The sequence below is a fragment of the Panicum virgatum genome, chromosome 1K, assembly GCF_016808335.1.
Source record: "Panicum virgatum strain AP13 chromosome 1K, P.virgatum_v5, whole genome shotgun sequence".
NCBI classification, from domain to species: Eukaryota; Viridiplantae; Streptophyta; class Magnoliopsida; order Poales; family Poaceae; genus Panicum; species Panicum virgatum.
In genome coordinates, this window is record NC_053136.1 from 8,730,262 (window position 1) to 8,745,152 (window position 14,891).

The following is a 14,891-nucleotide window of genomic DNA, read 5'->3' on the forward strand; positions in this document are numbered from 1 at the left end:
AGGTTGGTTTCTGAGCAACCATCCTTCACTGGACTTTCGACACATTCTGCTTCCAAGTACCCTCTTCCGGGTGTTTTGGCTTAAAAGTTCTTGGTCGGCCCTGGGGCTGACCGGTTGGTCCTGGTCAGCAGGCCGACTCTCAGCAGCAGAAGAACTCTCTTGCCACCCGGGCACTTTAGCTTTGACAGTAATTTTTATTAGCTCTTTCCCATCAGGAGCTTTTTCCAGAACTACCTCCCTGGCCAGAATCTTGTCATTGACATTCTTCGACCTTGTTTCAACAAACACCACATTTTTGCCTTCTGCACCCTCGGCTTGTTCTGGCCAAAGCAGCTCCTTTGCATTGCTCAGATCAATAGTATGTGTGTTGGTGTGAACAGAAAACGGCGTCTTGTCAACTTTTATCTCAGGAAAGATCAATCGTCCTTCATTCATGGCCGATTGAACCTGGCGACGGAATACATTACAATCATTAGTCGCATGAGAATGAGAGTTATGAAACTTACAATATGCACGCCGCTTTAACTCCTCAAGCGGCGATATAGCATGACTAATCTTAATATGCCCCAAATGCAACAACTCATCAAATATACGATCACATTTGGAGACATCAAACGTAAATTTTATCTCCTCTTTCCGACCCTTTTGAGTCGGCTTAAGTGATGCACAAGAAGTTGGTTTGGCCGATGATGGCCAAACAAATTCAGCAGTGTATACCTCATTATCCTCATCGGCCGAAGAATCAGAATCACATTCAACAACATGAGTATTAGACCGATGAGGCTTGTATGCATCCTTGGAATTTTTAATCTTATACTCTAGGTTCATTGCCCGAAGTTGCAAAACATTAAGATTAAAATAATCAAATCCTTCGAGCTTTTCTTTCAAGTATGAGCGCAAACCATTAAGAGCAATATCTACCAAATCTTTATCAGAAATTGACAAATTGAAGCATCGGTTTTTAACCTCTTTAAATCTCTTGAAGTAATCGGATACCGACTCATCTCTAGTTTGTTTAACCGATGTTAAATCTGTCAATTTCGCTTCATTATCCCCACTATAAAAGTGATCATGAAACTTTTGTTCTAATTCGTTCCAAGAGCGGACCGAATTTGGGGGTAAAGCAGAAAACCAAGAAAAAGCCGTTCCAGTTAATGATAAAGAAAACAAACGAACTCGCAAAGAGTTACTAGAACTAGCTTCTCCTAATTGAGCAACATATTGGCTTATGTGCTCCCATATTGACCGATTGTCGTCCCCACTAAATTTAATAAAATCGGGAACGCGCCACCCCGTAGGATAAGGAACCAAATCATAAGCATCGGGGTACGGTCTTTGATACAACTGATGTCTACCAGGATTTATGCCCAATTCACTAAGTTTAGTACCAAGCAAAATATTTAAATCTGCTCTCATCCTGGCAAGATCGGCTTCGTAATTCCTGCTACTAGATGTTTGAGCGTTGCTTGCTAGACGATTAGTTGCTGGCACAGTAGTACTCATCATCTGTGTAGCATGATGGGGATTATTTTTTGTCAAATCATCCCAAACATCTTGCGGCATAGCGGGTGGAAAAGGAGGTTTGCCGTATGATTTAGTGGTATACGGCGGTACAAAACCCTCCAATTCATCTGTTCGGCCAGGAGCAGTCGAACATGGAATTGGCGCGAGTGGAGGAGTTGACGCCGAGGCCAGCACCATGGCACCGGTCTGACCGGTCTGAGGGACCGATCTGACCGCATCGGCCGCCGAGGCAGCGGTCTGACCAGTCGATGCGACCGGTCTGGCCGGTTCGGCCGTGGTTGGCCGAACGGTGCCTAGCAGTGGTGTCTGTCCAGCGAAATAATTCGGTGGCATCCCAAATTCCACATTTACTGTAGATGCAGGAGATGCCGAACTAAAGGTAAGATCTTTAGTAGAATATGTAGTATCCACGGACTTACCCTTCTCCATCCTATCCATGCGCTCAGATAAATCAAGCAAAGTGTTTTGTGCGGATAGCTGCGCATCTTTGATTTTCTTCCCAAGCTCAGTCAATAACATGCTGTATAGATCTGGATGGAAAGAACTTACATTGGTGACCGCAAGAGCAAGCGGTGGTGGTGTAGTAGTTGGGATCGACGGCATGACGAACGTCTCCTTCTGGATCACGCCTTGCCGAGTCTTCCCATAGCATGCTAGCATCCTCGCCTTGAGTTCCTTGTTCTGCTGCTTCAAGTCAGCTTCAAACTTCTGGCGTTGCTCCTCGGACAGATCTTCATATGTGACGTTGATGGCGTTCAATAGATCTATCTTGGAAGCGTCTCCTACTTCACCGGTCATCGTAACCGATGCAGATTGCTTCTTCTTCCCCAGCGGAGTCACCAAAAAGTATGTTGACGCTAATCTGGTCAATACACCGGTGCGCTAGAATGCGCGGATCGCAAACGATCTTCACCAGCGGGCTTCAGACAGGACCGGTCAAACCGGTTCCTCCAACCGGTCCGGTTGGACGCAGAAACTCGCGAAAACCTAGAACCTCAAGCTCGGGAGGGACCCCGTTGGAGCTCGAAGATCTAGGGTTGCCTTGAGGTCGGCAGGCCACTCAAGACGCCCTTGAACGCCGTAGAGACGAGCAAAGAACAGCAAAGGGGTTGGAAAATATTAGGATTTGAGTAAAGGGTAAAAGAGATTGTATTGATTCCATTGTGGTTAGAAAAATCCTCAATCGGTCGCAGCTTTTATATTTATAGGCCGGGGAGGACGTACCCCTTCCAAATCGGGTTACAATAGGACTCTTAACACAAAACCCTAACCCTACTCGGATTACAGGCCCAGACCGGTCTGACCGGTCGGCCTCGGTTATTGCCAATTTTGGCCTCCAACACCATCAACCCAAATGAACTTGTAAATCAAGGTAAAAATAAAGGTTTTCAAGTTTGCACACGCCCTACAGAAGGTGCCTATTTCATTTACAGTTTTTGGTTGTTTTTACCATAAAGGCATAAAACCATGAAGTTTCAGTCAATGTAAAACCAATAAGTTTTGTTGAAATTCCATTAAGCTCATTTAGACTGTATTTTAGCATGGTGTGTTTGTGCTTCAGAAAATCCAACTTCTACCAAGTGTCATGGCAATTATACAAGATGTTTTTGATGAAAATATGTTTGCAAGTTATTGTCTGGCATGGCTACACACAGTAGTTACAACTCCATAACAGGCTCCTATAAATTGTAGTTAATTGCTGTTATCTGCTAGCTATGCTATATATAATCTGGAAAGTTGGGTAATTTGAAATTATTGAAACATTATTAAGTGTGAGCGTGACCGTGGTCAGACAGCCACATGGTAAATCGGGGGAATAAGTGTTCATCGCAATATTTTATATGATAAAGCAATAAAATCACCTTTGGATTCTTCACTGATATTTTGCCCCAACCATAGGGCTTCTACTATGACACCAGATTAGACAGCAGCGGATTGGAAAACGAATGTGTATCTCAGGGTCAACAAAGTCAAGAACCAAAAACATAAGGTTAGTTATCCGAGTGTCCTTTTTATTTTGACATTGAACACCAAAGGTCTTAAATGCAGTGGCCAAAATACTCTAGTTACATGGTTGCCAGTTCGATGTAGATGTAGCATTCCAGAAGTTATTTTTAAAGTTAAAGGCAGGAGCGCTGCCAAATCATATTGAAGAAGTAGAAAGCTGGTTCTTACATATGTTGTGATTTGGAACTCTTTCTAACCAGATACATCTAAAAACTAGGTGACCGCCCGGCCGCAAGCTTGTTGTCTGACGGTCATTTCTTCTTTGATACTCAGAACTCTTGTAGCTGACTGTGAAACCTCCTGGAAAATTCCCCTGTTCCGTTTATTCCACACATTCCAATCTGTGTAGATTAGAATTGCTGCCACCTTACTTCTGTTCTCTGCGCTTGAGGCCTGCAACGAGGAGTTCCACCACTCCTTAAAAAAACTCGGTCGGCGGGGGAAAACCGCCCCCGCGGCGTTCAATTAAGAAGAGGCCAGTTTGACCTGACCGAGAAACCCCCCGAAGGCCGACTCTTTTCAGGCTTGGGCCTGGCGACTCGTTGCAACTGGGTCGGAGCCGCACTTGCGGTTGCATCGGAGCCCAGAGCCGTGCCAGCCAGCCCAAGCACTTCGGGAGCACAACGAGAGAGGTTTTTTCCCACAAGCACAACGAGAGAGGTTTTTTCCCACAAGCGGAGGAAATTCGCCCCGGTGAGCGTTCGAACCCTCCACCTGTGGGGTGCCGCCGGACAGCTTCGACCGCTCGGTCTAGGCGCCTTAGGCCTTCCACCACTCCTCGACCTGAACCCCCGGTGATGGCACTCTGATGAGCCCATTTGTCCATTCTCCGACCAAAAAACATACCTCCTGAGCATTGAGCAAAACAACACTGCAAGGATAAGTGAGCAGCCGTTTTGAGGCTCCTGAGGACAAAGACAACACACTTGGATCACACTCTATTCCTTTCAGCAACAAGTTGTCTGCTGTTTGTATCTTCTCTTGCACCAGCAACCAAACAAAAAACGATGCTTGCCTTCGGCCTTGGCTTTCCAGATCACCAAGCTGTTAACGGTGCAGTAAGAGCCGACGAACTGCATTTCCAAGTGATCTTGTCAGGATCTTCTGAAAATTGTACTCGCTCCTGCACCTTCTCCAACAGCACATTCCAGAAGTTATCTTTTTCAGTATTCTCCTGTTTCAAATTATAAATCATTTTAACTTTTCGTCTTAACTTAATCTGAAACATTGTAAACTTCATACTTAATCTGAAACTTATAAACTTCATACTTATTTCGAGAGAACACATAAACAAGGAGCTCACACACGCACGGCAGTTAGTGATGAGGAGACAAACATGAAACAACTCATAATGCATGCATCACTGGTGTACCCTGCGTCCCGGACTCTGCATCATCCATCCATCCATCCACACTTGACATCATCTCGATCTCTTTTTCTTTCCCACGCGACAATCAAGTCCTCGCCTACTGGACCTCGACCTTTTTTTTTTGAAACACTACTGGACCTCGACCTCGGTGACGTTCCGCCTGCGTTCCCCGGTGCGCGGCACGGTGACGTAGAGCACGCCGTCCTTCACCTCCGCGGTGATCCCCTCGGCGCGCGCGTCGTCCGGGAGCAGCAGGCTGGCGTGGTACCCGCTCGCCGCCGACCACCACTCGCCGTCCTCGCCGCCCTCCCCGCCGTGCTCCCGCTTCTCGCCCTCGATCACCAGCACGCCGTCCTCCACCGCCACGCGCACGTCCTCCTTCCCCAGCCCGGGGACCTCGAACCGCAGCCGGTACCACGCCTCGTCCTCCCGCACCTTCCCCGACAGCAGCCGCGACGGCGCCAGCCGCTCCAGCGGCCGGCTCAGGGCCTCCGCCACCTGCGACAGCGCGCTCCCGAGACCTGCAGCGTGCCCGCCGCCGTCCATGGCGGGCGGCGGCTCATCAGCTTCGAACTACCATGTGTTGTCAAAGATGATGAGAGTGATGGCAAGCAGGTCGTACCGTCGACGAAGCGGAACGGGGTGAGGTCGCGGAGGTCTCGCCACGCCCAGCGGCCGCCGCGCCGTGCGGGGGCGGACTGGCCCGAGCCCGACACGGCGACCTCGCGGCGGCTCGCCGCCTCGCCGGCGGCGCCGGAGTCGGGCGCCGACGACGTCGAGAAGAGGGAGTGAAGGCTCACATCGGCCGCCGGGGCAGCGGCGTACGCCGGCCTCGCCAGCGCCAGCGCGCGGCCGGCGAGGCCCCGGTTGAGGCACAGGCGAGCTAGAGCCATGTCCAAGCCGGGCCAAACGGATTTTCTTCTGCCGAGCTGGGCACTCGCGATCGCTTCCTCACTCGGACTCACTCTGGACTTGGGTCGCTCTGTTTGGCGATCCAGGTAGCGATGGGGTGCTATAAAGCGGCAGGGGAGGCCGACACGCAGGCTGAGAAGGCCGGAGAGGCATCTGGAAAGGAAGGGGGCGGCCACTTCCATCAGCTTCTGGGCGCGCCCAGGATCGATCAAAAGCAGACTTGACACAAAGAGGGTACATAGGGGCCGTTTAGTTAAAAAAAAAATTTCACCCAAAAAATTTCACCTCCCCTTTAAACACATGTATGAAGCACTAAATATAATTAAATAACAAAACTAATTACACAGTTTGGATGTACATGACGAGACAAATCTTTTAAATCTAATTAGTATATAATTAGCCATAAGTGCTACAGTAACCCACATGTGCTAATTATACGGTCAAATGCCTCAAAAGATTGGTCTCGTGGTTTCCAAATGAGTTCTGAAATTAGTTTTTTAATTAGTATCCGAAAAGCACTCCCGACATCTGATCAAACTATTGACGTGACATCCAAATTTTTTTTGTTTGGAACTATAAACGGCCCCATAATTCCTCGAGAGGCTTCAGCAGTTCAGCCTTCATGTTTCCAGCATCTTTGTTTCTTATTGAAGAAGCCTAAGTGAAATCATGGCTTACTGTCCCTCGCAAACATTCCGATCTTCCATCTGAAAGTGCACATTGTACGCTAAGCAAAGTTTAAGTAGTACTCCCTCCGTTCCAAAATATAGGTCATTTTGACTTTTCTAGATTCATATATTTTGCTACGTATTTAGACATATATTATATCTAAGTGCATAGCAAATACTATAAATCTAAAAAAGCCAAAACGACCTACATTTTGGAATGGATGGAGTAGAACAATTACTAGCAGTAAAAACGAAAGAATATTTTACACTTGCTTAAGAGAGGGATGCCATCATGTCTCCAAGACAATCCACATTCATCACCACAAGCTTTGGAAGCCTATTAAAGTTGCGTACATTTCAGCGATTTCATAACGTGGACTCAAACAATACACTTCCGGCATTAACGGACTCTAATCGTATAGGCCTTCCTGCTCCCAGCTCATCACGAGGAAAACGACCATTTCCTGACAGACGGTCCAATGCAAAAGTCAATACGTTGTCTCAAAAAAGGATGCATACGTCAAAAGGAAGACGGAGTGTAGCTTTTCAAGAGATCTTACACTGAGAGGGATCGGTTGTGCAAATGATTTTGTGCTTCCAAGCAGGCTCTCATATGTGGCATTACGACTGCAGTCACCAGGCAGACATTAGTTAGTGCAAAAACCATCAATCGGAAACTACCCTAATTTCGAAGTGTTAGACAAGATTCTGCAACTCCTAGAATGCCAGCCAGGTATATAAAATATCATATCATCAGCAACCATAATATATCACAACTTCAGGTATTTCAAACAACTAAACGTGTGGTAGAAACCACAACTGGTTCATTTCCAAGCAGGTAGTGAAGAAGATAGATTTCATGTAACTAAAATTACAACACAATGAACAGTTTTGTCCACTGCAAATACATAGAAAATTTAAGACCTTTGGCATTCCATAACAAAAGAAAGGAAACTCCGACTAACCTTATTTTTGGTTCTTGACTTTGACCCTGAGAATTACGCCTTCGTTTTCCAATCCACTGTTGTCGAGTCTGGTGCCATAGTAGAAGACCTATGGTTGTACAAATGAGGGGGGGAATATCAGTGAGTGAACCATAGGTGGATTCTCATTGCCTCATCATATAAAATGTTACATGAACATTGTTCACAGGCACTTGCCCTTTAGGGTTTGGATTCAGGAGAAATAAGATCAAGTGAATTACTAATTGGCTGTGTGACGATTGTCAGAGGTTGTCCAAGCCTATTGCCAGGCACAGACTTGTAATCAAGTTATACCAACTATTGCGTACAGTGATGATATAGATTATTTGCAAATATTTTCACCATACAGCATCTTGTAAAATCACCATGACCCTAAGCAGTAGCTAAATTTTCTGGAGCACAAACAAACCATGCTGAAATGCAGTCTAAATAAGCATAAATGGACCTTTTACGAACAAATATTTGTTTGAAATATGTTGTCTGAAAATTCATGGCAGTATGGAACAAACAATCAAAGATCCTAAATCGGTAAGCAGTAAACAACACAGGCGCAAGTGCAGACATGAAATCTCTTTTACCTTGATTTACAAATTCATTTGGGTTGCTGCTACTTCCAGCAGCATGCTGATCATTAGGTTGTGCTGTTGTGCTAATTGAAGACATACTATGTTGGGATTGCAGGGCACTATTCTCCATGTCGCGCGGACTTGAACTACAAAAGTCGTCAGACAAATTGCGCCTTTTTACAGAGCGCCCTTGAATTCTTAATCCTTTTGAAGGCTCATCAACAGCTATTATTGGAGTAGGTTGGGCACAACCAAAACAACCTCTGCTCTGTTGCAAACCAGGATCGGCCAATAAATGATTAGTACCAGGTACTTGATACAAATAACACGCACAAATAATTAAGGGCTTACACTGAAAACACATAGTTAGACGATTCCCAATACTGGATTAGTATAAGTTCTGTACCAGCTTGGGACCAGGACCAGCTATATCCGATCAGTCAGAAATTACTAGGAGGTGGTGGCCATCTTCCAGTAGGCACTAAGCATTTGCAATCTAAGGCAAGCACAAACAAAAAACTTCAACTGGCAGGCATAGCCAGAACCCACAAAATGAGGAAATAAAAACAACCCCCATAGTCTGTACATAATAAGAAACAACTGTTCTTATTTGACTACATAGACAATTGATCTAAATAGTTATGTTTGCATTTACAAAACCTAACAAATACCGATTTCATCAAGACAATTTGAGCAATCATATGTTTATGTATCCAGTTGGTCAATGACTAAATCGTCGAGCAGTAAAGCACCCTAGGCATGAAATATTGAAACCAATTACAAATATATACTGAAGTAGCATTTACTGTTACTGCAAGTAATCAGCTTGCAAAGTCATCAGTAGCCAGTATTAAGTGAACTGCAAGTAAATAATGCAAAAAAAGATACCAAGCACAAGCAATCTACATGCACCACTCAATTAAATGGGAAGTTAGGTGCAGAAATAGTAGGTATGAATTCCCCTTCTCTAGTTTCACAAATAATTGTACATACTAGAGTATTATCCAGGAAGGCAAACATCAATCAGTTTCTCTTTTTCTGTTGTACTGGTTACTTTTGGAGGCTGCTGATTGCAAGCTTAAGGGGGCACGAAAGAAAAAGGAGCTTAAGGGGAAACTAACACGAATGCAAAAGTATCAGACCAATAACCAGCATTGCTGCGAAATAATCCTAGAACATGATAGCAAATTAATCATCCCCGTCATCAATTTCATACAGCTAACAGTAATGAGGCAATTCTATTGCCCCTTCTACAGCAGCTGCCTAGGGTTAACTAGGTTTAAGACTAATAACAACAATCTCGGCGCCTGCTAAGTGCTAAGTATCCATTCCAAACAGAGATTACCGAGGCAACAAATTTCATCACGGCTACAGCGTACAGCCAATCGCTTAGACACAGATAACTCCAACCCACAGCCAATCGCGTCGGAGCAGCAGACGCAGCAGCAAGCAGACAAGCCCAGCAATCAACCAACTCATCCCGCGCGTGTAGGAGAGGGCCAGGAGGGAAGAGGGAGGCGTACCCAACGCAGGCGACGAAGCGGCGCACCCAGGAGGAGAGCGACCCGCAGCTCAGCAGCATAGCATCCGGCTCCGCCGCGCCGCCGACGGGCGGCCAGTCCACAGCAGTCGCGCCCGCGCCGCGATCCCCGGAACCCTACCCCCTGGCTGGCACTGGCTGCCACCGGCGGATTGGGGGATTCACCTCGCACGTCGCCGGAAAGAAGAAAAAAAAATCCCCCTCGCTCGCTTCCACACCTTGATAATTTTTTTTTCTCGCTCTTGCCTCGATTATTAGGTGACGCGGCGTGCTGCGATAATGGCGGCCTCCCAGCAGCCCTCCTCCTTATCTGCAGCAGCTCGCCTCGCTTTCGGAGGCGAGGGGGAGGGGTGGGGAGGAATCATTGCGGCCGTGCGTGGCCGGACGCCGTCCGTGGGGGCGATCAGGCGCGTCCGCCGCCGGATCGACGGCCGGGAGGCTGCCACGGGTGACGGGCGGGGCCTGGTGTGGGGCAAGGAATCGGAGATTACGTGGCGTTAATCGCGACCGGAATCGCGAGACCGAAACCCTGGCGTGCAAGCCGCAGCGGAGGCAGGTGGTGGGTTTCGTTACATGCTCGCAATCGCAACGGGTACCAGAGGAACTAGATCTCACATCTCTTCTGTTGTTCCCCGTTCTCCCCAAGTTACCCCGAGCCCCTGGGACTATTTAGCTGTTTCGTTTTCACTGCAAATTATTGTGTTTTGAGTTATACTCTAAATGTTTCCTTTCCAATCCAACTCAACCCTTAACCATCCTCACTTTGAAAATATGTAAAATATGAGGGGCGCTCCTATCTATCTGCCGTTAGATAATTAGCTTAACTATCTATAATCAGTTAGAGCATCTCCAGCCGCAGACCTCAAATGAAGTCCCTAGTTTTGCATTTAGGAGCTCACTTGCATTTTTTAAGAACTCAAATTTTGCAACAACTACAGCCGACTGAACAAATCAGAGCCCCTATTCTGCTTGCGAGCACCGATGCATCTGCTCCCCCGTTCCTCCGTATTCAGCGCCGTTCCTCGAGCTGCGCACACCGGCCATGGTCGCCGCGCTCTACGGGAGCACGGCGGTGCTGGCGTACGTGCTGTCCGCCGCGCCGGCCGAGGCGGCGCGCACCTCGCCCGCGGATGGCGCCATGCCGCTCCACCTCACCGCGGCGGGCGGCGCCGCGGGCGCCGTCGCGGACGCGCTCGCCTTCTCGGGCCTCCGCGCCGGCAACCTCCTTCCGCGGGCGCCGCCGCCGAGAGGGACAGGGCGCTCCGCGTGCTCTTCAAGTCCCCCGCGGTGTCACCCTCGTCCTCCCCCAATAAGTCGGCCTCGCCACCGCCGGCCCCGGAGCTGAGGAAGGAGTACCTGCCCGACCTCACCCTCCCGGACCTCAAGAGCGGCCTCTTCAGCGCCAACGAGTTCCGCATGTACAGCTTCAAGGTGAAGCCTTGCTCCCGCGCCTACTCCCATGACTGGCCCGAGTGCCCCTTCGTGCACCCCGGTGAGAGCGCGTGCCGCCGCGACCCGCGCCGCTACTCCTACAACTGCGTGCCCTGCCCCGAGTTCCGCAAGGGCGGCGCCACCCGGCGCAGTACGCGCATGGCGTGTTCGAGTGCTGGATCCACCCGGCGCAGTACCGGACGCGCCTTTGCAAGGACGAGGTCGGCTGCGCACGGCGCATCTGCTTCTTCGCGCACAAGCCCGAGGAGCGGCGCGCCGTCAACCCCTCCGCGGTCTCCGTTGGCATGCAGCCCGCCGTGTCGTCGCCGCGCTCCTCGCCGCCCAACGGGCTCAACATGGGCATGCTCAACCCCGCCTGGCCCTCCTCCCCGGCGCGCAGGCTCAAGGCCGCGCTCGCCGGCCGGGAGCTCGACTTCGACCTCGAGCTGCTCGTGCTAGACCAGTACCAGCAGCACAAGCTGTTCGACAAGGTGTCCTCGCCGAGGGCCAGCTGGGGAGCCCTCTTCACCCTCGTCTTGTCCCGTGCGTCGCTCCTGGAGCCCGAGGCGGCCGGCCTCCTCGCACTGCTCGCCGATGCGCTTGCGGGCTGCCACCGCCGCGGGCTCACGCACGGCGACGTCAGGCCGCCAGCACGTCGGGCAGTGGTCCTCGAACAAGACGCCCAAGGCCAGGTCGCCGAAAGGGGCGGTGATGATGCCGGGGAGCGGGAACACCTCCTCGTCGAGCTGTGGCGAGAGCGCGTCGGTGGAGATCGTGGAGGCCTCTTCCTTGGCGGTGGAATCGGCGGCGTCGGTCATGGGCTTCATCAATGCCAGAGAGGCCGCCACGGCGTCCGTCTCGCCCGGCATTGCGCAGAGGACGGAGACCGGCGAGCTCAGCAGCTGGGACTCGTCGCTGGACTCCTCGGCGGAGGAGATGTCGGCCACGCCGAGGCACGCCGCGGGAATGGCGTGCGGCGAAGGTGGTATGAGAACCGGCGTCGGCGGCGCTTCTGAGAAGTTGGTAGTCGCCGATGGATCCTCTCTCTCTTCTGACGGATCCTCTCTCTCTTCTTTCTCCAGCGTGAGATCTCCCGCACTGCTCTTTCTTGTTCTTGGCCTCGAGCTCCACAAGATTCGACGGGGGAGCCGGAAAGCGGCGTCGGAGCTCCTGGTGGGGGCAGGAGCCCGCGTGGCGCCGGCGGAGCTCCACACAGGGGTGGGGGAGCCGGAGCGACAGCGAAGCTCTCCCTCTCCAATGGGGGAAGCGAGCCGGGAAGAGCTCCAAGCTCCGGCTAGACCCGTGCCGCCCGCAGCCCCGCACGACCACATCCTCCCCGGCCCCGTCCCGCCATTGCGACGCCGACGCATAGGAGTGGGAGCACAGGCGGCGGCGTGCAGTAGGGCCCTGCCGGTGGCGCGAAGGAGCAGGTGCGAGCGGTCGGGCGTGTGTTGGCGCGGTGGTACTGGTAGGCAGCGACGGCGGCGGCCGGCGGAGACGGCGCGGTGCTGGGCGCGGCGGGCGGCGCCTCGGCGCAAAAGGAAAGGAAATGGGATGCCTCTATTTCCAGGGGCTTGGGCCTTCAATTTGGAGGCTCATGCAAAATGGGAGTCCAAATAGGACTTCCAGTGGAGTTGGGTTTTAGCCCAAAACTCCTAAAAAATGGGATGGGGTCTGTTTGGGGACTTGGGCTGAAGATGCTCTTAGCGGTCTAGTAACATGCCCAAAACAGCCCACCAAAGTTGGCCATCTACTTTTTTTTTTTTTGTCCGTGCCGCTTCAACTAAAAATAAAGGTGACATAGACGCACATAGTGGAGCGTTGGGCCATGTGCTGCTGACGTTCAACATGAAGTACCCTATCTATGGTCAGGTGCTTATGTTAGCAAAAAAAATTGTTCTTTTCTCTCAATCTCATTATATACTATAAGTTGATGATGTACACTTCTATTTTAGAAAAAAAAAACATGATTAAAAGCACAGCGAGTATATTCAGTATTATAAAATATCAATTTCCACATTTGTTCAAATCTATTTCCATATTTCAAATAAACTAATTCAATATTTTATAGGTAATGTTGAAAAAGTATGTCTAAAATGTTGGAGGAATATATTCACAATGTTGAAATGGTGCATTCAATTTGTTGATCTTTTGTAAAGAAAAATAAATATAAAAATATATTTAAATTGGATCTCCTTTTGTTGTATTAATTCTAAATAGTATTTAGGTTCAAACAAAATTTAAAATAAGTACATGCTTTGAAAGATAAGACCATTTGAATGTCCGGTTGACAACAAAAACCACTCTCCACAGATGCAATCAGGTGTTGCCACGTGTCTTCCTTTCCTCCTTTTGGGATGCGGTTGCTCGCTTGGATGGATGGTGCAGGCTGCAATTCGGCTAGACGTTGGATTAGCTCATGGCACAAATCTTAAAGTGGAAGTTAGATAGTTATATAAAACCAGAGATACTCAAATTAAGCGCAAAGCGGCCCACCCGTCGGGGTTGGAAGGAGGGAAATGGGCATGAGCTTTAACGCTGTCAAAAGCGCGTGGGCGTGGCTGGTGGACTAGGCGTGGGCTTCTTGGCCCATACCGATGACGATACACGAAGTTCTAGGCCCCTCCCACAAAGCTGGGCTCCTGACCCGAGGCTTTTCGGAAGGCTGGCTGGGCTGGCCAGCCCCAGCCGCTGGTGCTGGTTTCTTTTGTGAGAGGAATTATTGTAGCCACAGTACTCCAGCGGTGGCTGATCCGTTCAGCCGAACAGGTCAGCTGCAGCGAACAACGATAGCTACAGGCCCTGTTTGGATGAGAGTAGCACAAGAAGCACAAAAATTTTGATCAATAATTAGAGGTACTAAATAAAGATAATTTACAAAACTAACTCCACAGCGCTGTACTACTTCGCGAGACGAATCTACTGAGGTCTTTGACCGCACGATTAGAGGATGGTTACTGTAGTATCACTGTAGCCAATCATCGATTAATTACTATCATTAGATTCGTCGTGAAAAGTTACACCCATCCGTGAAAAATTTTTGCAAATAAACTTCGTTTAGTACTCCATGCATTGAAGATTCTTTTTTCGAGAAATGTGTGGTATGTTGTGCTAGTGAGAAACAAACACGGCCACAGACTACGGCGGATGACGCGTGGCTTCTACTCTCTTCGTTCCAAATTATAAAATATTTCAAAAATTTTAGAGAGTCAAAATAATCTCAAATTTAATCAAAAATTATAGAGAGAAATATATAAATTTATAATATTAAATTGATGTACTATAAAAAATATAATTAATAAAAATTTTAATAGTACTTAATTTATATAATAAATGTTATTATTCTATTATATAAATTTGGTTAAACATAAATATTTTGACTCTCCAAAATTATTGAAGTGTCTTATAATTTAAAACGGAGAGAGCACTACGGATTCACTCGCACACCCTCCACGCGCAACCCTAACATTTGCGGTCGCACCTCCACATGAGCGCACTTGCAAAGCTGGGTGACGATAGGTACAGACTACCCGTACCTATTGCTTAACGAACTGTTTGAACTACCTAAAGAGAGCCAAATTCCAGGAGGAATATTATAGCAAAAGAGAACGGTATGGGGGTAAAAGTGCTGCGCGAAGCAACACCTCTCGCTCTTTCTCTAAATTTCTATATATGAAAGCGCCGACCCTCCGCGCCCTCTCAAGCAGCCACGTCGGCCAAAAAAATTTCGCCCGTCCGATCGTGATCCGATGGTTACGGATGAAAGGAAATCTTCCTATTTCAGAGTACTAAATAAAATCTATTTACAAAACTTTTTGTATGGATGGATTACAAATCACGAGACGAAACTAATGAGCATACTTACTTCATGATCAACTCATAATTAGTGAA

The 14,891-nt window shown here is 48.8% G+C and overlaps 2 protein-coding genes and 1 pseudogene across 2 annotated transcripts; 1 reads left to right on the forward strand and 2 right to left on the reverse strand.

Moving 5' to 3' along the window:
- Positions 1-4,773: 4,773 nt before the first annotated feature.
- Positions 4,774-6,019, reverse strand: LOC120681040 (23.6 kDa heat shock protein, mitochondrial-like). Its single transcript, XM_039962617.1, has 2 exons — positions 5,523-6,019; positions 4,774-5,421 (listed from the first exon to the last, which is right to left on the reverse strand). Exons 1-2 carry the CDS (start codon positions 5,992-5,994, stop codon positions 5,030-5,032), a joined length of 864 nt encoding a protein of 287 aa, XP_039818551.1. The 5' UTR covers positions 5,995-6,019; the 3' UTR covers positions 4,774-5,029.
- A 687-nt stretch (positions 6,020-6,706) lies between these two features.
- Positions 6,707-9,896, reverse strand: LOC120681132. The gene is made up of 5 exons (XM_039962692.1): positions 9,553-9,896; positions 8,042-8,292; positions 7,446-7,533; positions 7,041-7,107; positions 6,707-6,944 (listed from the first exon to the last, which is right to left on the reverse strand). The coding sequence occupies exons 1-5, from the start codon at positions 9,609-9,611 to the stop codon at positions 6,891-6,893; spliced, it is 519 nt and encodes a 172-aa protein (XP_039818626.1). The 5' UTR covers positions 9,612-9,896; the 3' UTR covers positions 6,707-6,890.
- Positions 9,849-13,917, forward strand: LOC120652294 (annotated as a pseudogene).
- Positions 13,918-14,891: the final 974 nt, after the last annotated feature.